Source organism: Myotis nattereri, assembly GCF_964212035.1.
Source record: "Myotis nattereri genome assembly, chromosome: 3".
Classification (NCBI taxonomy): Eukaryota; Metazoa; Chordata; class Mammalia; order Chiroptera; family Vespertilionidae; genus Myotis; species Myotis nattereri.
Window position 1 is genome coordinate 180,901,834 of NC_138077.1, and position 25,872 is coordinate 180,927,705.

The following is a 25,872-nucleotide window of genomic DNA, read 5'->3' on the forward strand; positions in this document are numbered from 1 at the left end:
CACCAGCCAATCAGACCGACTATATGCAAATTAACCCAACCAAGATGGCAGCCAGCACCCATGGAGCTGGAGCGAGGCTTGGTTGCCCAGTGATGGAGGAAGCCAAGCTTCCTGCCTGCTGTGGCCAGCTCTGAGCTCCACTCAAGGCAACAAAGTTGCAATTATAGAAGATAAATAAACCCCAGATACCTGCTTTCAGCTGGCCATGGCCATGGAGCTGCAGTGAGCAGGAGGCTTGAGTTGCCCCTGGTGATGGAGGAAGCCAGGCTTCCCGCCCTGCCCAGCTCTGAGCTCCACCCAAGGCTACAAAGTTTCAATTATAGAAGGTAAATAAATCCCAGATGAAAAAAGAAAAAGAAAAAAGGAGAGGCTGGGAGCTTCCGTCGCCGGGGGCCTGAAAACGGCCCTCAACCCCTCACCCAGGCTGGCCAAACCTCCATGGGGTGAGGGTCCCCACTGGTGGGGGGGGGGAGCTTGACCAACCTGCAAACAGCCATCAGCCCCTCACCCAAGCTGGCCAGGCACCCCAGTGGGGACTCCCACCCTTAAGGGGGTGTGACCAGCCTACAAACAGCCATCAGCCCCTCACCTAGGCTGGCCAAGCACCCCAGCGGGACCCCCATCCTGATCCAGGACACCCTTCAGGGCAAACCAGCTGGTCTCCACTCGTGCACCAGGCCTCTATCCTATATAATAAAAGGGTAATATCCAAACTGACCCTAACAGCAGAACGTCTGGGAATGACTGGTCACTATGACACACACTGACCACCAGCGGGCAGATGCTCAATGCAGGAGATGTCCCCTGGTAGTCAGTGCACTCCCACAGGGGGAGCTCTGCTCAGCCACAAGCCAGGCTGATGGCTGCCAGCACAGCGGTGGTGGCAGGAGCCTCTCTCACCTCCTCAGCAGCACTAAGAATGTCCTACTGCAGCTTAGGCCTGCTCCCTGCTGGTAAGTAGACATCCCCCGAGGGCTGCCGGGCTGCCAGAGGGATGTCTGACTGCCAGCTTGGGCCCGATTCCCCAGGGAGTGGGCCTAAGCCAGCAGGTGGACATCCTCTGAGGGGATCCAGACTGCAAGAGGGCACAGGCCAGGCTAAGGGACCCCCCTGAGTGCACAAATTTTTGTGCACCGGGCCTCTAGTGTGTGTGTGTGTGTGTGTGTGTGTGTGTGTGTGTGTAAAAGGCTAATATGCTAAGTGTCCAATCATCTGACCAGTTGCTATGATGCACACTGACCACCAGGGGGCAGACAGCACAGGAGCTGCACCCTGGAATCAGAGAGGAGGGAGCCTGATTCCTTGCAGGGCCGTGTGATTCCACCTTCGACCGTGGGTTATGTTGTTGCTGGCGCACTGTTGGACCGAATCTGGTTTACTGCGCACTTGTGTTTGTGTTCCACACCCTGTATAACAGCAACTTAGCACAGTGCTCTCTCGCACTCCGGGACCCCTTGGGGAATGTTGGAGAGCTGGTTTTGGTCCTATCCCCACAGGCCAGGTCGAGGGACCCCACCTGCCGAAGGGACCCCCTTAACTCTGCTGTGGTGCTGCCCCAGGTGCTGGGGAGGGATCGCGGGAGGTTGGCTCCAGGGCATGTCTAGCCCATCTCACCCAGTCCCGCCCCGCTGGCCACTTTCTAATTTCCTTTCAGTGTGCATGAATCCATGCACTGAGTCACTAGTCTGATTATTAAATCTGTTCTCTTCCCCAACCTGACATTTCCATTTATCAACAGAGATTCAGCAATTATTTCTCTAATAGTTTTTGAGCTGTGACCTAATTTTGTGTAACTGATAAGCTGTTTAAATGGTATCTGTTTTTAATAATGCAATTTTCTTAGTTTTATATCAGTTACAGCCTAATATTAATCCTCTTGACCAAATCTGGGGTGAATAGATTGAAATGGCACTTCATTCAAAGGATGTTTTGCTTCTCTGTATATTTTGTACAGTTATAAACATTTTATATGGCATCCATGCTTTATGTGGTTTATTTCCAAGAATTATAGAGAATATTATAAAAGTAATTCAGAGATAAAATCTGATTTGAATGGTAGACTAATTATTAAGAAAAGAAGTTTAAGGCAATTATTGTTGCTAAGGTTTTACCAACTAGAGGTTATTGATATCTTATGTGTTAAAATATATCTCAGAATTGTTTCTTAGGAATTTTTGTCTTAGAGTGGTATTATTACTATTATACACTGGTTCAATATTCTTGAGTCACTTGGGTTATTTCATTAATTATATATAGTAGCAGAGTATGCATTATTGGGATAGAGACTTTGAGCAAAGTAAACTTTATTTCTATAATATTTTTCATCTTTTTACAGGAAATGCTGAGACTCTCAAACATGAGCCAAAAAGGAATAATATTGATACATATACTAGACTGAGAGAATTCTGGATGCGTTACTACTCTTCTCATTACATGACATTAGTGGTTCAATCCAAAGGTAATATTACCTACTATGGCCCTTAGGATTACTTTGAACTAGTGTGTTTTTTTGGATTTGTTTGCCTTGACCAGTGTTGCAGTGAGTGCACTGTTAATAACTTTAGTGCTTGATCCTAATTATGAACTAAAGGAAATCAGAATTTGGAGAGGTTACATAGCAAGTTCAGGGAAGCACAAAATCATCTGATTATCAGCAAATGTTTTTTTCTCTTATAGACAGATCGTATTCTAAGCTAGTCTGTGAATTATACTAATGTACTAATAGGTCATAAATTGTTTTTTTTAAGTCACATTCAGCTACTGCCTCTGTTACCTCTCATTGTGAAATTAATCCATACTGATGATAAACTCTTATAGGGGAAGGTGTCTGCTTTTCATCCTTCTGTAGGGTCCAGTAAAATGGCATGATTAATTGAATTCCATTATGGTAATGCTGGTAGTATCTTAAATGTAAAATACTGATCAATTCCTATACTCTTTTCCTTCTTTTATTATTATCTTCAGTAGCTTGTGTTAACTTTTTCTCATTAAAGAAATCATAGTAGTTCTCTTTACTTTTCAATCAGCTTTGGCTATTTTTCAAAGTCAATCAGTTGCTAAACTATTTCTTTTGAAATACTGTATAGTTCACACATTTTTTACAAAAAAAGACACTGTTCCTCTCACCCTAATATTCTTATTTTTATAAAGTTTTGTTCTTTCATTATCAAAATTCAGGTCAGAGCTGACTTGGCATTTAAATGCAACACATTTTTGCATTTAGAATCAAAATTAGTCTATTAAAGTTGATATCAATGAAAAGTTATGGATATGTTATAGTAGATTCTTTTGTTCAAACCATAGATGGGCATTTAGATTCATTTTACAACGTTTGTTAAAATAGGCAATTTCATATTCAGTGTGTAATATTAATTTATAATACTTAGTTAATTATTATTTCCAAATCTGTCATGAACATGCATTTTTCTTCCACTAGGTATTGTTTCTTTTGCATTCTCTTCTCTTATGATAATAAATGTAAGAGCATATTAATGATTATTGCAAATTTCTAAAATAAGCTCCAGATATTTGATGAGAGCCTTTTATAATTTAAACTCATTGATTTTGGAGCTTTAGCATTTATTATACCATTTAAGAGTTAAATATCTCTATAAATAGCATAGAATAAATTCAGAACTTGATTAGTGTAATTTTCATCTTGTGTTTTATATCCTGGGGCATTTCTTTTGAGAATTAGTGAAACATGTCTGGTAGAACTAACAAATTCTACCCAGTGATGGTAATGAGTCACTGGGATAAAGCTAAAAGGTTTCCTTTTTTATTTAGCTCTCCTGTTTTATTAGAATTTCTTATGAAATAATAAAGAATTAGAAAATAGAAATCATGTATATATGATTTGGCCATATATATGTGAAACTTAAGACTGTGGATTAAAACCTAATCAAGTATAAATTAGTGTAAAATAAATTCAGTATAAAAGTACTGATGAGCCCTAACCGGTTTGGCTCAGTGGATAGAGCGTCGGCCTGCGGACTGAAGGGTCCCAGGTTTGATTCCAGTCAAGGGCATGTACCTTGGTTGCGGGCACATCCCCAGTAGGAGATGTGCAGGAGGCAGCTGATCGATGTTTCTCTCTCATCAGTGTTTCTAACTCTCTATCCTTCTCCCTTTCTCTCTGTAAAAAATCAATAAAATATATTTAAAAAGTTATTAGAAATAGTAACATTTAAAAAAAAAAAAGTACTGATGAGATGCCAAGAAGAGGGGTCAGGGTAATGTGCATTGAGAGGAACCTTCCTTAGAGGATGGTTGGTATATTCTTATCTTTTGGCCCTTCATTGTAGCTTAATGATAAACAAAATCTTTTTTCTTTTTTTTTTAACTGTGTGCTTCTTCTAACTTTACTAGGGAGGAATAAAGAAGTCTAACAAAATTATATGTTTCTTAAAGTTTTCTTAACTATTTTTATTTTTCTTGTTATTGCTGGTTATGAACTGGCAGGTAATGCCCAAATTAAAGTATCCCTTTATGTGTAGCTAAAGATTTGTGAAAAATCTAATTGCATTTTCCTGTCTTCTCCCCATTCTCCCTCCCAAGAAACACTGGATACTTTGGAAAAGTGGGTTACTGAAATCTTCTCTCAGATACCAAACAAGTAAGACATTTATTCTCATAAATCATATACCTTTATAGTTAAAGAGACCGTATCTTTTTTATATGAGTTCCAAAGGTTTTTTGTTTTTCTTTGTGTTGTTTTTTTTTCTTTTTGTTTGTTTTTTAAAGAGGTCATTAAGAACTATAAGTGGTTTAGTAAGATTGCACAGCTTTTGAGTCGGAGTGGGAAAAATAAGATGAAAATCTAAATCTCCATAGTTTCTGTAGTTCATAATTTATAAACTTTAAGGTAAGCAGTAATTCTGAAGAATTTAAATCTCTTTTTACATTTATTTGGAGCTTTTCTATTATTGTGGAAAGTGTTATATGAAAGTGCGTATTTTATGAGAGGTAGGTTGAATATATATATTTGTATCCTCTGCCTTAGAACAAATTATCTTTTCAAAGTTTTTTTGTTGTTGTTTATTAATCTTCATCTGAGGATACTTTTCCCATTGACTTTTTAGAGAAAGTGGAAGGGGAGGTGGAATTGATGTTAGAGAGACTCCTGCATGTGCCCCGACTAGGCCCAGAGATAGAACCTGCAACCCATGTGCATGCCCTTGACCCAGAATCAAACCCGTGACCCTTCGGTGCACGGTCTGACTCTAACCACTTAGCCCCACAGCCAGGGCCTGAAAATTGTTTTTTAAGTCAGTTGTTTGGAACTTGGAATGCTTTTCCCATAAAAGAAATAATCTTGTAGATGATTGATTTTCCATCATACTGTCTGAAAAGTCAGTTTCATATAGTTGAACCAATTTTTTTTATTAGAAATTGTATGTAGGGTTCCAGTTCAGAAAGCTATTTTTTGTGCACCTAAATTCATCAAATAATAAAAACATTTGAAACTTTATTGTTACATTTTTATGTTATAAGAAATACAAATAAAACTTTAATTCTGAAGCAATTAAGTCTTTCTTCCACTCCTAACGGTTTGCATTTTTATAAAATAAATGACATCAGTTTTTTCCTTATATCGGGTGAGTAAGCATGACTTTTTCCATTTCTTCATTTGAAGACATGATTTATTGTAAACTTATAAAAGAAAAATTTGTTTTAAAAATGTTTCAGTGGATAGAGCGTCAGCCTTCAGACTCAAGCGTCCCAGGTTCGATTCCCAGTCAAGGGCATGTACCTTGGTTGCAGGCACATCCCCAGTGGGGAGTATGCAGGAGGCAACTGATCGATGTTTCTCTCTCATCGATGTTTCTAACTCTCTATCCCTTTCCCTTCCTCTCTGTAAAAAATCAATAAAATATATTTTTAAAAAAATTTATTTTATTGATTTTTTACAGAGAGGAAGGGAGAGAGAAAGAGAGTTAGAAACATCGATGAGAGGGAAACATCGATCAGCCGCCTCCTGCACATCTCCTACTGGGGATGTGTCCGCAACCCAGGTACATGCCCTTGACCGGAATCGAACCTAGGACCTTTCAGTCCGCAGGCCGACGCTCTATCCACTGAGCCAAACTGGTTTCGTCAATAAAATAAATTTTTTAAAAAATGTTAGAATAATTTATAATAGCATATATTTGTTTTATTATTTTGGCTTTATGTTAATTTCCATTAGTAATTAGCGGTACTTTTTATGTACAGAAAGATAATGAAAGCCATGCCAAAGTTGCAAGTTTTTGTTTTGTTTGTTTTGATAAGAAAATCGCTGAGTTATGGAAATGTCAAGTGGCAGTTTGAAACATGTTTCACTGTGAAACTTTACTAATAAAAATCAGAGGTATAATTGAATTAGAGGTATTCATTAAATCCTTTCAATTCCTGATAAGCATTTTGAAAAATTTTCTTAGTATTCACTAACTTTGGTTTCTTAATCATAAAGATTAAAATTTTTTCTAGATATTTGAAATTATTCATATTGACCATTATTAGTTACAATATCTTCAGCCAGATAGGAAGTTTCTAGAAGGGGAGTCAAGTCTTTTAAATACCAAAGTACCTAATATAGTGCTTTATACTTAATCATATCATTTATGTTTGTTGAATTTAAAAAATTATATCTAAGTTTTCTTAAACGGCTTTGTATAGGAGGATAACTGAAGTTGAATATGTCGAGAGAGGCAATAAATATTGGGAGGGGAGGTCCCTTTAATTTATTGTTTTATTGTGAGTTTTAAAGATAATTTCGTCATTTGGATGGAGGTTAAGAACAGGTTGTGTAATTCAAGATTTGTGGCTTTATTGCCATTTATTCACTTACGCCTAGAATGCTTTTCAGCCAGTAATATGTAGAATGGATTGTAAACAACTTATCAGTTAGGTATCCCTAAAGATACTGCTTATAAAGGCTTTTGCCAATTAAATTTTAATGTATTTGTTTTTTATTTTCAGTGGGTTACCGAAACCAAACTTTGGCCATTTAACGGATCCATTTGACACACCAGCATTTAACAAACTTTATAGAGGTTTGTGAATCAAAGATTTTTGAAATAACTTTAGTACATTCTCTAAAACTTAATTGAGGCTGCCAATTTTCTTTGAAAATGAAAATACATCGGAAAGTACAGCTAAGTTGTAAAGGGAGTAGGCGGACAGTGGAGATCCGTTAGCCATTAATGCACAGCAGATTGGTCTGCTGCTACTTGAGTCTGTTTCATGCTTTCTCCCTTTTTCCCCTTGTTCCCTTATGTCCTTTGTTTCTTTCCTATTTCATTTTATCTATTTTCCGCTCTCTTTTTGCTTTTAAGAAGAAAGAAATAGAGGAGGGGAAAACATTTTGGAAATTATTTTCTTGTATCTTTAGTATAAAAAAAACCATTTTTGTTAACTGAAGAAAAATTTGTAAATAGGAGGGGAAATCACCCCTAAATCTTACCATACAGACAAGTCATTTTGTCAAATTTCCTTTTGAGTTTCTCTAGGTATATTTTCTTAATGTAGTTGATATTGTAAAGTATATACACCTCTATTTCTTGCTTTTTCATTTAATATTACATTTGTAATAACTGGCCAATAAGCCATCACATATACTATAATTTACGTAGCAATTTGCCTATAACAAATATTGCAGAAACATTTAAAATTCACCATTTCTCTTTCTTTGCTCTTTTTATTATGGCAGGTTTTTTTCTTTCTCCTACTTACCTAAGTATTCCTCTCTCCTCTTTCACCCCACTGCCAGTCTCTTCCCTCTTCCCTTCCTCTGATAAGTGACTGTTTTGTCACACCCTTTGTCTGCTGTTGGTGCCATATCTAAGCTGACTTATATTTGGTACTATTCTTTCTGGCTTTAGATTTTCTCTTCATAAAATCATAAAATAATAGCACTGGAAAAAATCTTAGAGTTACTGCAGCCTAATTCCCTCACCTACCATAAGAAAACAGATCCAAAAAGATTTAAATTCAAATGATTTTCTCGAGATTAAATAAACATGTATAGCAAGATAGTGGTAGGGCTGAATTTCAACCATGGGTCTCCTGACTCCCTTAGTCCTGTATCCTTTCTTGCAAAAAAAGAATCCATCCTTAGGAGCATTTGATGTTTTGATCTTTTATCCATGCCTACTGTACCTGTGAAACCAAATTGAAAAGAAAGTTCCAAAAATTGCATTATTCAAATTGGAAAATTGGCAACTTGCAATAATAATTGTCTTGTATTTAACCTTACCCTGTTTATTGGAGGATGAAATTTATTGAATTTAAAAAATTTTGTGTAACATAGTCAAAGTTATGTAGAGAGTCTTATATTTGTTCTTCAAATATTTTTTAGTTGTTCCAATTAGAAAAATTCATGCTCTGACCATCACGTGGGCACTTCCCCCTCAACAGCAACATTACAGGTAAGAGCTCAAGAGAAAATTTACTCCCATTAATTATTGAGTGACAGTCATATTTTTTAAAGCATATTAAATGGTTTAACTTTGGGAATTCTGGATTTATAAACACTGGTAATGTGGTAAACTGAGACCTCACCACTAAATTTGTCAAGCCTTGCTATATATTTTAATGTCTTCTTGGGTATAAAAACTAGAATTATGTTGTAACTGGTTGCCTTTCCTGAGTCATTGAAATTAAGTAGCTTAGTGTGAATACTAACTTTTGTAATTATTTTCTTTAGTACTTTTGAGTACAAAATATATTTGCTTTATGTATTTGCCAATTGGGACCATTTAGTTTGAACTTGTCAAAAATATAGTTAAATAATTTTGAGCCTAGAATATGACTACAGCATAAATATCAAGGACTTAGCCTAACTATGAGTTGGGACAGATTTATGTAAATTAGGAAAACATTTCAGCTTATTTATATAGTTAACTTATTTGAACAATATAGCATGGGTCAAGACATACTTTAAAGATAAAGATCAGTCAATGCCTATAAATACTTTTCTAATTAGAAACAAATGCTAATAAACTGATAAAAATTTAACCTATTTTTAAAAACTATTACCAATAAAACAAAACTGTGAGGACATGCCAATAAGCAGAAGGAAAGAAACTGATGTGCATTGCCTAAGTGCAGTAAAAATTGATTTTTAAAAAATGTATGTATTAGAACATTCAAAAGGATAATATACAAAAAATATACATTGATTTTATAGATATGTTAGTGACCCCAAAAGTGTTAATATTATTACATACATATTTAAAAGTTTGTTTTAAATTTTTATTATGAAAATAATGCATGCTTATAAAATATTAAAATAGGACAAAGGATATTAAATAAAAAGTAAAGCTCTGCTTTCACCTTTTCTTGGTCTCTGTCCTCAAGTATAGGCCCATTATCAATAGTTTTATATTGTTCAGACATTAAAATAATGAATATAAAACACTTCTTATTACCTATTTTCTCTTTTTTTAAATCTTTATTGTTGAAAGTATTACAGATGTCCCTTTTCCCCCCCATTGTCCCCTTCTAGCTCATACCCATCCCCCGCCCCAGGCCTTCACCACACTATTGTCTTTGTTAATGGGTTATGCATATATACATAAATGTTCTTTGGTTAAATTCTTCCCACCCCCGGCCCCTGCCTTCCCTCTGAGATTTGACAGTCTGATCCATGTTTCTATGTCTCTGGATCTATTTCATTCATCAGTTTATTTTGTTCTTTAGGTTCCACATATGAGTGAGATCACATTTTCTGCTTTCTTATTTTTTTAAGAAATATTTTTATTGATTTCAGAGAAGAAGGGAGAGGGAGAAATAGAAACATCAGTGATGAGAGAGAATCATTTATCGGCTGCCTCCTGCATGCCCCACACTGGGGATGAAGCCCACAACCTGGGCATATACACTGACGGGGAATCGGAACTGTGACCTTCGGGTGCATAGGTTGATGCTCAATGCTGAGCCACGCTGGCCAGGCATATTTTCTATTTTTTGATTAACAAAACCTGTTCACCGTCTGACTGATTATTAAGGTGATTCATTGTAGAACTCTTGAAAAGTAGAAAAAAGTCATCCATGATTCTGTTTTCCAAAGACCATTAACATTGCTGTATGTTTCCTTCTAGTTTTTATTTTTTGAGTTATTTTGCATTTCCAACTATGTGAGTTCCCAGTAAATGAGCTTTTTTGGGGAGCCCCTTTTTCACAAAAGTCAAGTGTTTATCCCTCCAGAGTTACCAAATACAGTACAGTTAGCTTTGTTCAGATGTGAATGTGTAATCAGCTAGGTTCATTCTTTAACTGATTTGCTCCCCTCCATCAGTCTCACTATAGATATAGTTCAAATTCAGACTTTAAACAGTGTTGTGTTGGTTTTGGGGTTTGCTTAACATAGTTGAAATCATATTATATTTTGACTTTTAAAGTTAACTGAATATAATTCTGTGAAGTAACTTTAAGATTTAAGAATGTTAAATTTCCTAACCCAGTATATTTTTCTGTATTTTGTTTTGGTAGAAATATATTTCTGAAATTATAGTAGAATCCAGTGGGAAAACACAATATGAATAACATAATATATAACTACTCAGATTATTAAAGAATATCCTATATAATAAAAGCCTAATATACGAAGGGTCCTGTCGGCCATTCAACCAATTAAAGTGTAGTAATATGCTAATGTTATGCTAAGGTTGCTCAACTGCTCACTATGATGTGCACTGACCACCACGGGGGCAGACGCTCCAACTAGTAGGTTAACTTGCTGCTTGGGTCTGGCCGATCAGGACTGAGTAAGATGGGCCAGACATTCCCTGGAGCCCTCCTGCAGCCCCTTCCCGGCTGGCCAACCTCCCCTGTCCCTCCCTGCCCCAGTTGTGCACCAGTGGAGTCCCTTGGCCTGGCTTGTGCCCTCTCGCAATCCAGGACCCTTCGGGGGATGTCTGAGAGCTGGTTTCGGCCTGATCCTGCAGGCCAGGCTGAGGGGACCCCACTGGGGCATGAATTCGTGCAACAGGCCTCTAGTTATTATATAATAAAAGCATTTTCATGAAAACTCCATGAGAAAGTAGTTAGACAAATGAAGAGGAAAAGAAAAATATAGAGAGGCTAAGCTTCCTGCTCAAGAGCATTTACTTAAAGGAAAAACTAAAACCGTAACTTAGGTTTTCTGACCCCTATAGCAGCACATTTCAGTTTACTGAAGAGCATGATGGAATACTGAAAGCTTTTACAGAAGCAGAATGATTCATATTGCATTAGGTTCTAGAATGATAAAAAATCTGTAATCCACTTTGAGTGAAACAAAAATGAAAGATTTTATTATGAAGATAAATAAGTTTGGTGTCCAAGAGGAAAAGTAGTAGTCTTAAATTTTGGAATGATTATACTCATTCAGTGATTTCAGGTAAAGTTCAGTTTTACCATGTTTTATATTTTTATCCTGCTACTATCAAATTAATTATATTTTCATGTGTAGTGGAATTTATGTGAGAATAAGTTTATAATCATATTCTCAAATATTGTAGTCTCAGAGTATGGTTTTCTGGTGTATTAATACCTTATTTTAAAAATTTTCTAACCTTAACATTTTTTTTAAAGGGTAAAGCCACTTCATTATATTTCTTGGCTGGTTGGACATGAAGGCAAAGGCAGCATTCTTTCTTACCTTAGAAAAAAGCAAGTATTCAACTAATGAATTATAGCAATCTCTGAAAAATAGTAGACGATAAGTGTTAATATAACCCATTCTTTTCTCTTTTTGCTTTATCAGCCAGGAAGCCTAGAATCAAATCTAGTGCTTAATTATAGTCACTTTAATAACTAATTATTTTTTTATTTAGTTAAAATGTGTTTTTATTGACTTATTAGAGAGAGAGGACAAGAGAGGGAGAGAGAGAGAGAGAAACATTGATGTGAGAGAGTAAAATCGAGCAGTTGCCTTTCACACGCACTCCAACTAGGGATTGAGCCTGTATCCTGGGTATGTGCCCTGACTGGGAATCAAACCAGTGACCTTTAGGTTCATGGACGACACTCAACCAACTGAACCACACCATCCAGGGCTAACCTAGATTTTTTTTTTATGGCTGTATTATATTTGTGTATTTCCTTGGAAGTCCTCTTTTAGTCCATGTTGGAAGTAGTTGTATACAAAAATTAAAAAATCATAAAGTAATAGATTACAGAATTGCATCAAAAGTTAGTTCTAACCAAGAATTTAGATTTGAAGGAAGTCAATTTTTTAAATGTTGAGGATCGATTCGCTGGTTTGGCTCAGTGGATAGAGCATCGGCCTGTGGACCAAAGGGTCCTGGGTTCGAATTTGATCAAGAGCACGACCCTTGGTTGCAGGCACCTCCCCAGCCCAGGCCCTAGTTGGGGTTTGTGCAGAAGGCAACCAATCGATGTGTTTCTCTCACACTGAGGTTTCTCTCTGTCTTTCCCTCTCTCTTCTACTCTCTAAAAATCAATGGAAAAATATCCTCTTGTGAGGATTAACAATGAATGAATGAATGCATGCATGCATGCTGAGGATCTCTAAGCTTTCACAACCCAAAAGGTAGACTAATGGAACTTCATTGGGCGATAAATCATAAAAGTATGTGGGACCGTGAACAGTATACTAGGATGCAGAATGTTTCCTAATGCATTTAGGCATGTGTTTAAATTGTCTAATAAAATAATAGAAGTATTGCTTTAGCATCAGGACAAATACATTAAAGTAATTCCTTTGACTTTTTTATACACTAATTCAAGAATGGAAAGGTACATGATAAATTTAAATAAGTACTTTAAAACATTAGTGTGTGCTAGAACATTCAAAGAAAGCTGAGAGGGCTGGGTTATCCTATCTAATAATAGAGAAACATGGTAATTAACCGTAACTTTGCTACCCTTCCCATTGGCTAATCAGCGAGATAATGCAAATTAATTGCCAACCAAGATAGTGGCCAGCAGCCAGGCAGCTGAAGCAAACAGGAGGCTTGCTTGCTCCAGTGATGGAGGAAGCCAAGGTTCCCCACCTGCCACTGCTGGCCTATGAGTTGCACTCTAAGAAACAATGTTGCAATTATAGAAGCTAAACCATCCCCAGAAACCTGCTTTCAGCCAGCCGGGATCTCAGAGCTGGAGTTGCAGCAGTGTTACAATTATAGAACCCAAACAAACCCAGATACCTGCTTTCAGCAGCCGAGGTCTCAGAGCTGGAGCCGAGCCTCAGAGCTAAAGCCAGCTCTCAGCTCCAGTGACAGCCATAGAAGGTAAATAAATCCCAGAATAAAGAAAAAAAGGAGAGGTTGGGAGCTTCAGTCACCTGCCAGCCTGAAGATGGCCCTTAGCCCCTCACCCAGACTGGCCAGGCACCCCAGTGGAGACCCCCATGTGGGGGATGTGACCAGCTACAAACAGCCATCATCCCCTCATCCAGGCTGGCCAGGCTCCCAAGCGGGACCCCCACCCTGATCTGGGTCACCCTTCAGGGCAAACCAGCCGGCGCCCACCTGTGCACCAGGCCTCTATCCTATATAGTAAACGGGTAATATGCAAACTGACCCTAACAGTGGAAAGACTGGGAATGACTGGTCACTATGACACACACTGACCACCAGGGGGCAGACTCTCAATGCAGGAGCTGCCCTCTGATGGTCAGGGCGCTCTCACATGGGAGGAGCTCTGCTCAGCCACAAGCCAGGCTGATGGCTGCCAGTACAGCAGTGGTAGTGGGTGCCTCTCCTGCCTCCTTAGCAGTTTAGGCCTGCTCCCCGCTGGCAAGTGGACATCCCCCGAGGGCTGTCTGATTGCCATCTTAGGCCCAATCCCCCGGGGAGCAGGCCTAAGCCAGCAGGTGGTCATCCCCTGAGGGGTCCCAGACTGTGAGAGGGCACAGGCTGGGCTGAGGGACCACACACACCCCCCCCCCCCCCCCAGTGCACAAATTTTTGTGCACCGGGCCTCTAGTTATAAAATAATAACAATATTAGGTGCATATATGTCTTGCACAGTAAATGTAAAATGCTTTGAGACGTGCATAACCTTTGTACCTTACTAATTTTATTAGAATTTCCCACTCTCTTCTGGCTTTCTCCCTCCTATCTTTAGATTCTTAATATGTTGCTTTATCTTCAACAAAAATTACTATTGCTTCATAAAACTGTTAATGTTTTACTATTTTGTAATATATATTAGTGTTTCTATTAAACAAGGCTGTCATTTCCTGTTGTGATTCCCTAATGTACTGCAATTCCTTGGGAGGCTTTGTACTTTTAAAATTTGTGCTTTTAAACTTACTGTTGGAAACTCACTGTTTGCATCAAAGGCTGAACTTCCCCAAATTTTACAAAGAAAGCTGACCTATTTTGTGAATTTGATGTATTTTCAGACTATCAGTCCCAATATATTGATTGGATTAATTTTTCCTGACTGTAGGTGCTGGGCTCTTGCACTCTTTGGTGGAAATGGTGAGACAGGATTTGAGCAAAATTCTACTTACTCAGTGTTCAGCATTTCTATTACATTGACTGATGAGGGTTATGAACATTTCTATGAGGTAAATAATTAAAATGGAGGGTTTTTAAAATATATAGATATCACTTCATGCAAAAATATAATCAGATGTTTTGTTTTTAGGTGGCTCATACTGTTTTCCAGTATTTAAAAATGCTGCAGAAGTTAGGCCCAGAAAAAAGGTAATACATACTTATTAGAATTAGGCCAGGAGTTAATCCTAGTATGTTTTAGCCTTTAGGCTGCCGATAGACATGTTTTAGTCCTGCTTTGATCATTTTTCAGGCATTTCCTACTTAATTTCCTATATTGGCTCCATAGTCTTCTTCTGTACATGTAAATGGCCAGTCTGCTTATCTTTATGCTTCTTTTTTCTTGATGATTCTAATGAGAAATTTTAATATGTCTTATAATTGTAATTTATTTCCTTCATAGAATTTTTGAAGAGATTCAGAAAATTGAGGACAATGAGTTCCATTACCAAGAGCAGGTACTGGAAGTCAAATTCTTTTTGAAAGTTTTCTGTGACCAAGGTAAAACTGGTGTGGATATTGTTCCTCTTTTTGTAAGTGTCACTGGAGTTCTAATTTTGCCTGTCTCTGTCATGTGAGTCTCAAGATGGCCTTGAGTCTATCTGAAAGTTAACTCTGTATTTTTGAGTATTTATACTGAGTAAGAGTGAAGGATTAGGCAGATTGACACAAATCATATTGTGTGGTAATCTATGTAGGCATCCATCTGTCTATCTCCTTGATAAACAGGAGATAAACATGGAGAGCTTGGTATTGGACTTAATATTTGGGAAATTCAAATATTGTAAAGACATTCTACAAGATAATGAGTAGTAATAACCATATATAATGTTAGAAACAGTGCACTCTAGGATTTCTGGGCAAGGAGAGCATTTGCCTTGATTGGAATATGACTAGGGAAGGTTTCATGGATATGATAAATTTGAATTGAGTTCAGGATTAAAAAATGCTTAAGGTTTGGCCCTGGTTGGGTAGTTCCATTGGTTAGAGCGTCTTCTGATATGTGGGTTCGATCCTTGGTCAGTGCACATACAAGAAGAGATCAACCAATGAATGCATGAATGGGTAGAGCAGCAAATCGATGCTACTCTCTCTCTTGCCCTCCCTCCATCCCTCACTCTCCCCCTCTCCGTCTCCCTTTCTCTCTCTAAAATCAATCAAAAAAAATTTTTTTTAAATGGATAAGGTTTGGATGCATTCTAAGCAATAGGAAGCACATCAGTGGAGAACTCTGGGAAAATGTGAAAAAATGAATGATCCTATGTGCCTGTGGTACAGGGTATATGAAAGAAAGGTATTATGTAAGGCTGAAAGGTAAGGATTTTAGAGCAGGATTTTTTTAAAAAACCCTTTTGTGCCTTGGATTCCCTTTGCATCCCTTCTCAGAATAATAGTTCATCCCTCCAACTTTTTGAACTCTCAGAAAAAGCAGTCCAGTGATCACTGGTATATCCCTTACCTGGCTTCACCAATTGCTAATATTTTACCATATTTTATTTTTTTCTCTTTCTCTCTCTCTTTATATATATATGTATGTGTGGGTATATGTGCGTTTTTTCCTCAAAACATTTGAGATTTAATTATAGATATCACTGTACTTTACCCCTACATTTTTTTTAATTAAGTCTTTATTGTTCAGATTATTACAGTTGTTGCTTTTTCCCCCCATAGCTCCCCTCCACCTGGTTCCTACCCCACCCTCTGCCCTTGCGCCCCCCCCCCCCACTGTCCTCAACCATAGATGTACGATTTTTGTCCAGTCTCTTCCTGCACCCCCCACTCTCCTCCCCTCCCCCCCGCCCCCCCTGAGAATAGTCAGTCCACTCCCGTTCTATGCCCCTGATTCTGTTATAATCACCAGTGAATAAGAAGGTTTAGGGCAGGTCTAATAATTACTATAGTTTTTAAGTAGCAGTGAGTGTGATATTTTAAAATATCTGCAATAATTATATTGTGATTTCTATTGGTTATAATCATAGATGCTACTAACACTATTGTGGTTTGTTGCCATATTCATAATTGAATAAAAATCCTAAATTAGAGATTAGTGAAAATCCTATATAATAAAAGCCTGGCGTGACGCCCTTGCGTGATGTTGTCACAAGATGGCTGCCACAAGATGGCCGGCTGGGGAGGGCAGTTGTGGGTGATCAGGCTGGCTGGGGAGGGCAGTTGGGGGTGAACAGGCCATCAGGGGAGGGTAGTTGTGGGCAATCAGGCTAGCAGGGGAGGGCAGTGAGGGGTGAACAGACCAGCAGGGGAAGGCACTTGGGGGCTACCAGGCCTGCAGGGAAGAGCAGTTAGGGGCGACCAGGCCAGCAGGAGAGGGCTGTTAGGGGCAATTGGGCCGGCGGGGGAGTGCAGTTGGGAGCAACCAGGCCTGCAGGGGAGGGCAGTTGGGGGCAAGAACAGGTCAGCAGGGAAGGGCAGTTGGGGGCAATCGGGCTGGCAGGGGAGCAGTTAGGTGTCAATCAGGCTGGTAGGGGAGTGGTTAGAGGTGTTCAGGGTGGCAGGCAGAAATGGTTAGGGGCAATCAGACAGGCAGGCGAGTGGTTAGGAGCCAGCAGTCTCGGATTGTGAGAGGGATCCCAGATTGGAGAGAGTGCAGGCTGGGCTGAGTGATGTCGGCCCCTCCCCCCTAACCCCCTCGCACGAATTTCATGCACTGGGCCTGAAAAGGAATATAATTCCTTTTCAACCATATTCTTGCATTACCACCCCCTCCTGAATTTGTCCACTGATATCTTGTGGGAGGTGTTAATGGACCCTAGATTAAGACCAGTATGTAGAGCAGTGATGGCGAACCTATGACACGCGTGTCAGAGGTGACACGTGAACTCATTTTTTTTGGTTGATTTTTCTTTGTTAAAAGGCATTTAAATATATAAAATAAATATCAAAAATATAAGTCTTGCTGAAACCGGTTTGGCTCAGTGGATAGAGCGTCGGCCTGCGGACTGAAAGGTCCCAGGTTCGATTCCGGTCAAGGGCATGTACCAGGGTTGTGGGCACATCCCCAGTAGGAGATGTGCAGGAGGCAGCTGGTCGATGTTTCTCTCTCATCGATGTTTCTAACTCTCTATTTCTCTCCTTTCCTCTCTGTAAAAAATAATAAAATATATTAAAAAAATATATATAAGTCTTTGTTTTACTATGGTAGCAAATATTAAGAAATTTCTATATGTGACACGGCACCAGTGTTAAGTTAGGGTTTTTCAAAATGCTGACACGCCGAGCTCAAAAGGTTCGCCATCACTGATGTAGAGCATCTTTTTTTTTTTTTTTTTAAATTATCACTGATTTGAGAGAGAAAGAGATTTGTTGTCACACTTATTTATGCATTCATTGGTTGATTCTTATATGTGCCCTAACTGGGGCTTGAACTCACAATCTTGGTGTATTGAGATGACACTCCAAACAACTGAGCTACCCAGCCAGTGTTCATAGAGCATCTTGAAACCTACCTTTTTGGATCATTACTAAAGATGATTCCCTGAATATCTAAGTAGAGAAAACTTAAGTACTCGAGGACAAAGTAACAAGAACTGTGGGCTTCCAGTTGCTATTGATGCCTATGTGTAATCTGATCTATATACTTGAAGTCACTTGAAATAGAAATGAAAATCTTATTCTGTGAAAACAGAAAGATTTCTGTGACTTGTTTTGGCTATTAGAGGGTCTTGTAGACACTCCTCCCTGTAAAGAGATTGATATGCATAGAACCCACAAGTCTTGCTATGTACCTTACCAAGAATGATTTTATTCAGTGTCCTTATCAGCTATGGTGGCAACATGTGGGCAAGAGCTGTGGCAGAGAAGGAGTGGGAACAAGAATTGTGGACTAAAACTATAAGTGATACCAAAATTCCTTTTTTGGGGATCTGCTTTTTAGCATTGGTTGAGTGAGTGACATTTTCCTCCTGTCCCTTCAGTTTCTTCTTAGCAAGGCATTTCAAAGATTTTTTACTGACATCTCATTTTGTAGCTCATTGCTTTCACTAGCAATATTCATGAATGCTTTGATTTTAAAACATGATCTCAAAACATCCTAAATTAAAACCTAATCAGTGCAAAGTCAGAACAAATCAGAAAAGTCCATATCTGTGTGAACTGCTAAATTAACTCAAGTAGCTCAGCTTATTTTTGTGTTTATATATTTCCTTTATAAACAAAATTGAAATGTCTCCTCTTCAGACTTTTTACTAGTCTTCATTAAGAAAGGTAAATAGGAATTCCCTTTTCAAACTATTCAAACCAGTATTTTTTAATTAAGAAATTAAAAAAAAAATTTTAATTTTACATAGGAATTTGGACTCAGTATATATCATAAATCAACTATGTGAACTCGAGAAAAGCTGTTTAAATGCTTTCTGTAGGCAAAAAAACAGGAATAATAATAACAATGGAAGACAGTGAGACTTTGTAGTAGGTGAAAAAATTCGAGGGTAGACAATAACAAGTGTTAGAAAAGATGTAGAGCAGTGGTTCTCAACCTGTGGGTCGCGACCCCTTTGGGGTCGAACGACCCTTTCACAGGGGTCGCCTACGACCATCGGAAAACACATATATAATTACATATTGTTTTTGTGATTAATCTCTATGCTTTCATTATGTTCAATTTGTAACAATGAAAATACATCCTGCATATCAGATATTTACATTACGATTCATAACAGTAGCAAAATTACAGTTATGAAGTAGCGACGAAAATAATTTTATGGTTGGGGGTCACCACAACATGAGGAACTGTATTAAAGGGTCGCAGCATTAGGAAGGTTGAGAACCACTGAGAGAAATTGGAACCTTCATACATGCTGGTGGGAATGTAAAATGGTACACTACTTTGGAAAACTGTTTGGCAGTTCCTTAAAAAGTTAAACATAGAGTTACCATATAAGCTAGCAATTCCACACCTAGATATACACCCATGAAAATTGAAAATATGTTTACACAAAAACTTGTACACAGCTTTTCAGAGCAGCATTGTTCATGGTAGCCCTAAGGAGAAGCAACCCAATGCCCATCAGTGAATGAATGGTTAAACAAAAGTAGACTATCCATACTGTGGAATATTACCCAGCTATTAAATAGAAATGATCCCACCCAGTGTGGTTCAGTGGTTGAGTGTCAACCCATGAACCAAAAGATCATGGGTTCGAGTCCCAGTCAGGGCACATGCCTGAGTTGTGGACTCAATCCCCAGTAGGGGGCATGCAGGAAGCAGCCGATCAATGTTCTCTCTCAGCGATGTTTCTATCCTCCCTTCCTCTCTCTATAAAATAGATTTAAAAAAATTTTTTTAAGGGAATAAATTATTCATTTCATGCTACAACATGGATGAACCTTGAAAACATCATGCTAAATGAAAGGAACCAGACAGAACAAGTCACATATGATAGGAATCAGTTTATATGAAATATCCAGAATAGGTAAATCCATAAAGACAGAAAACAGATTGATGGTGGCCAGTGGCTGAGAGTGTAGGTAATGGGGAGCAACTGCTTAATGGGTAGGGGAGTTTCCTTTTGGCATGATTATTCTGGAACTAGATAGTGGTTATGGTTGCACAATTTAGTGAATATGGTAAAAACCACTGACTTGTACACTTTATTTTTTATATGTAATTATATACTTTAGAAATGTGAATTTTATGGTATGTGAATTATATCTTTAAAAAAATTAAAGGATAGCATTTAAGTGTTCTTCCTAGTACCTTCTTCATTGTCTTGGCACCAAACATCTGCTTTTAGCTAGGATCCTTAGTGTATTCTCATAGGAAATATTTTAAATTACTAAATTTTTAGCGTACACTTGGGGGAAGCTGAATGTTGGTTTGTCGGCGCCAGGTCCATGGTGCTGGCCAGTGTGCGTCACGGCAGCTCCTGTGTTGAGCGTCTGCTTCCTGGTGGTCAGTGTGTGTGATAGCTGCCAGTCAGATGGTAGGAGGAACACAGCATATTAGCCTTTTATACATATAGATGGCTGGTAAAAATAACTGATAAAAAAAATTAAAACAGGAGGAGGAGGAGTCATTTCAAACAATAATAGCACTTTAGTTACTAATTTACTTATTGATTCAGAAATGTTTCCTGAAGTATGGGTGGGTGAGGCTAATAATGAATCTTTCTCTTTTTTCTTACTCTGTTTTTTCCTTATTCTGTTTTTATGTGATATCCCTATGGTCTCTAATTTGATGTATGCTAGTCTCATTTTTCCTCCAGGGATGTAGTAACCTTCACTTCTTTTTTGTCTTCCATTAGCTGTGAGAAAAACCCATATTGTCTAGTAAAGGACTGGGTGGTGTGATGTTTTGGAAGGAGTGTTCATTACCATGTTAGGAGGTCTGAGCTCTAGTACCTAAACTGCCTGTCACTTTTTCACTGTGTCACCTTAGGCAAATCACCTAATCTGAAGATATGTCCTCATTACAAAATGTGGGAATGGAACCAGTTGGTTCCAGTTGGTTCAAGATTCTCTGCATTAAATTGAAGTAATATGCTGATTAATACAACTTCTTATATAGACTTATCTAATCACACATTTGGATTTCTACATTAATTTGGTTCATGGTTACAAATAGCTTTTAGGTGATAGTGCTGCACTATTAAAATGAAGATCCTGTCTTTAGGGACCTCACTGCATTGTGGGGCACTTGACATATAAGAAACCCATATTATGATTTTACAGTTCAGCCTCATGATTGTTCTCATGAAGAGACTGTGACATCATTAGAGCCTGGTGTGTGGGAGGGTTCAGGAAAGGGCTTTGGTGGTGTGTTAAGCTCCTTAAGGTAGTAGTAGGCTCTGGTTATAAATCATTTTGGAATTCTAACCATCAGTTTCTTAAGCTGAGTTTATGTTTGGTTCTATCAGTTCAGAAGCTTTGGTGCACCTTTTTTAAAAAGGAGAAATAAGTATTTGTGGCAAATTAAGAATAATAATGGGGAGTTTCTGGTGTGAAATAATTTTACCTCTTTTCAGACAGATCCAGTTGAGTATGTGGAAAACATGTGCGAAAACATGCAGCTGTACCCTCTGCAGGACTTTCTCACTGGAGATCAGCTTCTTTTTGAATACAAGCCAGAAGTAAGGAGGTTTCCATTTCTAACACTTAACATTTAGAGAAAGAAGGGTGAGAAAGTGCAGAAAAGTGCTTAAGAACCGTGGGAATGGAGAAAGCTTAATTGTATTTAGTCGTGTCTTGGTTGTTTAAATCAAAGAAATATCAGTAGTTTTGTGGATAATTTTCCATGATTCTTGTATATGATTATGTTTTAATAGGAGAAAATCAAGTCCTTTTCTTAGGTACTATTTTCACTATTTTTCAAGTACCTTTTCTTAGGTACTATTTTCACTATTTTTCAAGTATTTAACATCTACTTAAATAGTTAAAATGATTCCTAAAAATTATGTGCTTTGGTTGCTAAGCATACTTAAAGTTCTTTAGCTGACCCTTTAATTCAGTTGGAGACACTACACAACTAAATTTTAATTATTTTGAAAATATTTACAAGAAAAATAGATTCACTGAATTCAAAATATATATGATTTATAGATAACTTTACATACACATAAATAGTTGGTCAGGAACTTTCCTCCACTGTTGCTGGGAAACAAGTAATTTTGTTTCTTATAGAGTAACAGTTCTCACAGGGGTGATTTTGCCCCCGGGGATATTTGTCCATATCTGGAAACATTTCAGTTGTCATACTGGGGTTGCTCTTGGCATCTAGTGGATAGAAGCCAGAGATATGGCTAAATATCCTACATGAAGACAGCACGCCACAACAAAAAAATATCTGGTCCAAAATGTTAATAATGCCAAGCTTGAGAAACCTTGATGTAAGGTAAAACATAACTACTCATTTTAAAGAGGGTAGGGAAAGGGAGAGGAAGAAGCAGCAGCCATACCTTCTCGTCGTTTCCCCAGAATGGGTGTGCCCAACAGTCCAAGTGCTTTTTTCTGAACTACCATTTGTCATTTTTTTCCTTGAAGAAATGATATTTAAATGGTAGTTAGCATTTCAAAACTAACCCATAAAATCTTATTTTAGTCCTGTCATAGCTTAAAGATTATTGAAGTAGGCCCTACATTGGGATTGTTTTTACTGTTTCTTGGGTGTGAGATGGCAGTTAAGAATATAGTCTTTGGAATCATGTACAAACTTTTTGTTTCTTCTAGCTGCATTTTTGTACAGATTACATAATCTTTAACTTGAGCAAATTATCTTTAACCTCTGAAGCTATGTTATTTTCAATAAAATTGGTGTACCTTAGGATTTTTAGGATTAAATGAAATAGCATATGTTAAACATTATCTGACACATAGTAAAAACTTAGTGATAACTACTTTTACTGGTAATACTGTTTCTATATATGATTAGAGATGAATACTGCTTATATAGCATTATCTAGAAACATTTTAAACAACTAATAGTCTAATGAAGTTTTATAAATTAGGGTGTTCATGGACTATAGACATTTTCGTTTATGTCAAGATCTTGGGGTGTTTAACATAACATAATGTGGTTCTGCCTTTTTAACAGAGATATATAGGTTACAGTTGTTATTGTTAATGTTTCTCCTCCCCCATTCCCATCCCGTATTAGGTCATTGCTGAAGCTCTTAATCAGCTAGTTCCTCAAAAAGCAAATCTCGTTCTGCTGTCTGGTGCTAATGAGGGAAAATGTGACCTCAAGGAGAAATGGTTTGGGACTCAGTATAGTATGGAAGGTAAAATATTTTGAATAATTGTCCTACATAATTAAGGTGTATCTGACTAACCTGGGAATTTTTATTTCTTAATAATCTGACTGATAACCTGGCTGGAGTGATTCAGATGGTTGGAGTATCATCCTGTGCACTGAAAGGTTGCAGGTTTGATTCCTGGTCAGGACATATACCTAGGTTTCAGGTTCAATCCCTGGTCGGGGCACATATGGAAGGCAACTGATTGATGTTCTCGCTCTCTCACTTTGGTATCTATCTCTCTCTCTCTCTCTCTCTCTCTCTCTCTCTCTCTCTCTCTCTCTCTCTCTTCCTCCCTCCCTCCCTCCCTTTCTCCCTCCCTCTTTCTCTTCCTCCCTCTTCCTTTCTAAGCATGTCCTCGAGTGAGGATTTTAAAAATAGAATAAAAACATAATAATTTGATAGTTCCTGTAGTGAAAAAGTATATGTATCTTTAGATTACTTTGAAATGAAAATTACTTATACTTATATGCAGGAAATTATTTTCTGCTATGATTATATCTATATTTATTAGACAGTAAAAAATCCTGTTGTCTTGATAGTTAGGGGGCAGTTTTGAATATGTTTTAGAAAAGTATTTCTTAAACTTCTTTAGTGTGCATGTGTATCACCTGGAGATCTTATTAAAATATAGATTCTGCCCTAACCGGTTTGGCTCAGTGGATAGAGCATTGGCCTGCGGACTCAAGGGTCCCAGGTTCGATTCTGGTCAAGGGCATGTACCTTGGTTGCGGGCGCATACCTAGTAGGGACTGTGCAGGAGGCAACTGATTGATGTTTCTCTCTCATCGATGTTTCTAACTCTCCCTCTCCCTTCCTCTCTGTAAAAAATCAATAAATATATTTAAAAAAATAAAATAAAATATAGATTCTGATTTAGTAGCTCTGGGGTGGGGCCTGAGATTCTGCAATTCTGACAAGCTCCCAGGTAATACCAATGCAGCAGAGACCACGCTGAGTAGCAAGAGTCTAGAATGCCTAGATATGTCAATCACAGGTTTCCGAAGAAAGGAGAATTAATTTGTGAAGGCCAGTTGTTGACTGGTTTGTTATTGAAAGAATTCTGAACATTGCAGTTTATTGGATCAGTTTGTTTTTCCATTTCTACAGATGTTGAAAACTCTTGGGCTGAACTATGGAAGAGTAATTTTGAATTAAATCCAGATCTTCATCTTCCAGCTGAAAACAAATACATAGGTCAGTGAAATAGCTATCCTTATTCATAATCCATCCATAGTCTAATAAAATGGCACCTGTATAGAACAGTATGTTTTACAAAGAACCATTAGATTCATATTTGAGTTTCCTAGTAATACTCTGGGCGGGGCATTACTGTTTTCTTACTTTTTTGAATGAGAAAACTGAAGCTCAAAAAAGCAAAGCAACTTGTCCAAGACTATTCAGTTGGCGAATGGAGGAAACAGGACTTTAACAGAGATCTTGGGACTCTCTGAAGTATTTGTTTTTGCTTTATCATAGCTGATCCTTTCATTCAGTCTATGTAGGAATTACCATTATCTCATCTGGTTGTTTTAGTGTTTTTCAAACTCTAGATTGCAACCTGTTAGAGAGTTGTGAAATCAGTATAATGGGTTGTGATGCCAGTGTAATCGTTGTGAAAGCATTTAAAAAATCAATTAGAATGGAAAATAGCAAAATGTTTAATTGCATAAAGAAAGAGTATTATCTTAAGAACTTTGGTTCCAGATTTCACTAAGAGAAGTTACTTAGAATTCTGAAACTGAGAATGGATTGCTAGGAACCCTGCTAATATCTCTGAATGAGTTATTACTCTTTTCTTTTGTTAGCCTCGGACTTCATGTTGAAAGCTTTTGATTCTCCTGAGACAGAATACCCAGTTAAAATTGTGAACACTCCACAAGGTTGCCTGTGGTATAAAAAAGACAACAAATTCAAAATCCCCAAAGGTAAAATTTTCCATTCCTTAAGTGTTTCAAATCTTTCTTCACTTTGTAGCAAATGTTTTTCCTTATGTCTATCATCTACCTCCCTTTTTCCTTCCACTTCCATTTGAACACCTTTTCTAGGCATATCTGTCAGATCAATACTGTGCTCCGGTGCTATCACAAAAATCCTGTAGATACTACAGATTCTAGGAAATAAAGATTCAGACCTAGCATGAAATTGTTTTTCAGATATTTTACTTTCAGTATAATGAAAGCACAGCCAGGTTTTTTGGCCATCTTAGGGAATAGGTACTTTTGAACATTGTTTGGAGTGTTGTCTCGTACACCAAAGGTTGTGGGTTTGGTTCCCGGTCAGGGCACATGCCCAGGTTGGGGGTTCAGTCCCCAGTTGGGGCACACACGGGAGGCAACTGCTTAATGTTTCTCTCTTCCCTTTCCTCTCTCTCTAAAATCAACAAAAACATATCATCAGGTGAGGATTTTTTTAAAAAATTAAGTAAGAATACACTGAAGGAAATTATTCTTAGATACCGGAGCCTCATCTAGCATTACAAATGTGAAATATTCTCTGTATACCCATCTCCCTCTACCGTTTTGTTTGTCTGAATAGAGGAAGCATAGTATACAGTTAAACAGACTCTAAAATCCTTCAACATGGCAGCCCAAAGTGTATTGCTTTTATTTCTGTTCCTGTGCATAGCATAG

General features: G+C 37.9%; 2 protein-coding genes across 3 annotated transcripts in view; one reads left to right on the plus strand and one right to left on the minus strand.

Annotated features, from left to right (window-relative positions):
* NRDC (nardilysin convertase) overlaps positions 1-25,872 on the plus strand; it is a 77,835-nt gene that overhangs the window by 38,002 nt on the left and 13,961 nt on the right. For both annotated transcript variants that reach the window (XM_081087121.1, XM_081087120.1), the window contains 12 exons: positions 2,336-2,458; positions 4,558-4,615; positions 6,961-7,034; positions 8,339-8,408; positions 11,557-11,634; positions 14,383-14,503; positions 14,584-14,642; positions 14,896-14,950; positions 21,473-21,577; positions 23,101-23,224; positions 24,350-24,436; positions 25,048-25,167. In XM_081087121.1, the coding sequence (XP_080943247.1) occupies positions 2,336-2,458; positions 4,558-4,615; positions 6,961-7,034; positions 8,339-8,408; positions 11,557-11,634; positions 14,383-14,503; positions 14,584-14,642; positions 14,896-14,950; positions 21,473-21,577; positions 23,101-23,224; positions 24,350-24,436; positions 25,048-25,167 (1,074 nt within the window). The remainder of the gene's footprint in view (positions 1-2,335; positions 2,459-4,557; positions 4,616-6,960; positions 7,035-8,338; positions 8,409-11,556; positions 11,635-14,382; positions 14,504-14,583; positions 14,643-14,895; positions 14,951-21,472; positions 21,578-23,100; positions 23,225-24,349; positions 24,437-25,047; positions 25,168-25,872) is intronic.
* Positions 19,794-25,872, minus strand: part of OSBPL9 (oxysterol binding protein like 9) — a gene marked incomplete at its 5' end in the record, with an annotated part of 167,571 nt that continues 161,492 nt past the window's right edge. Inside the window, 3 exons of the transcript XR_013995725.1 lie at positions 19,794-20,487; positions 21,463-21,601; positions 22,403-22,480. The remainder of the gene's footprint in view (positions 20,488-21,462; positions 21,602-22,402; positions 22,481-25,872) is intronic.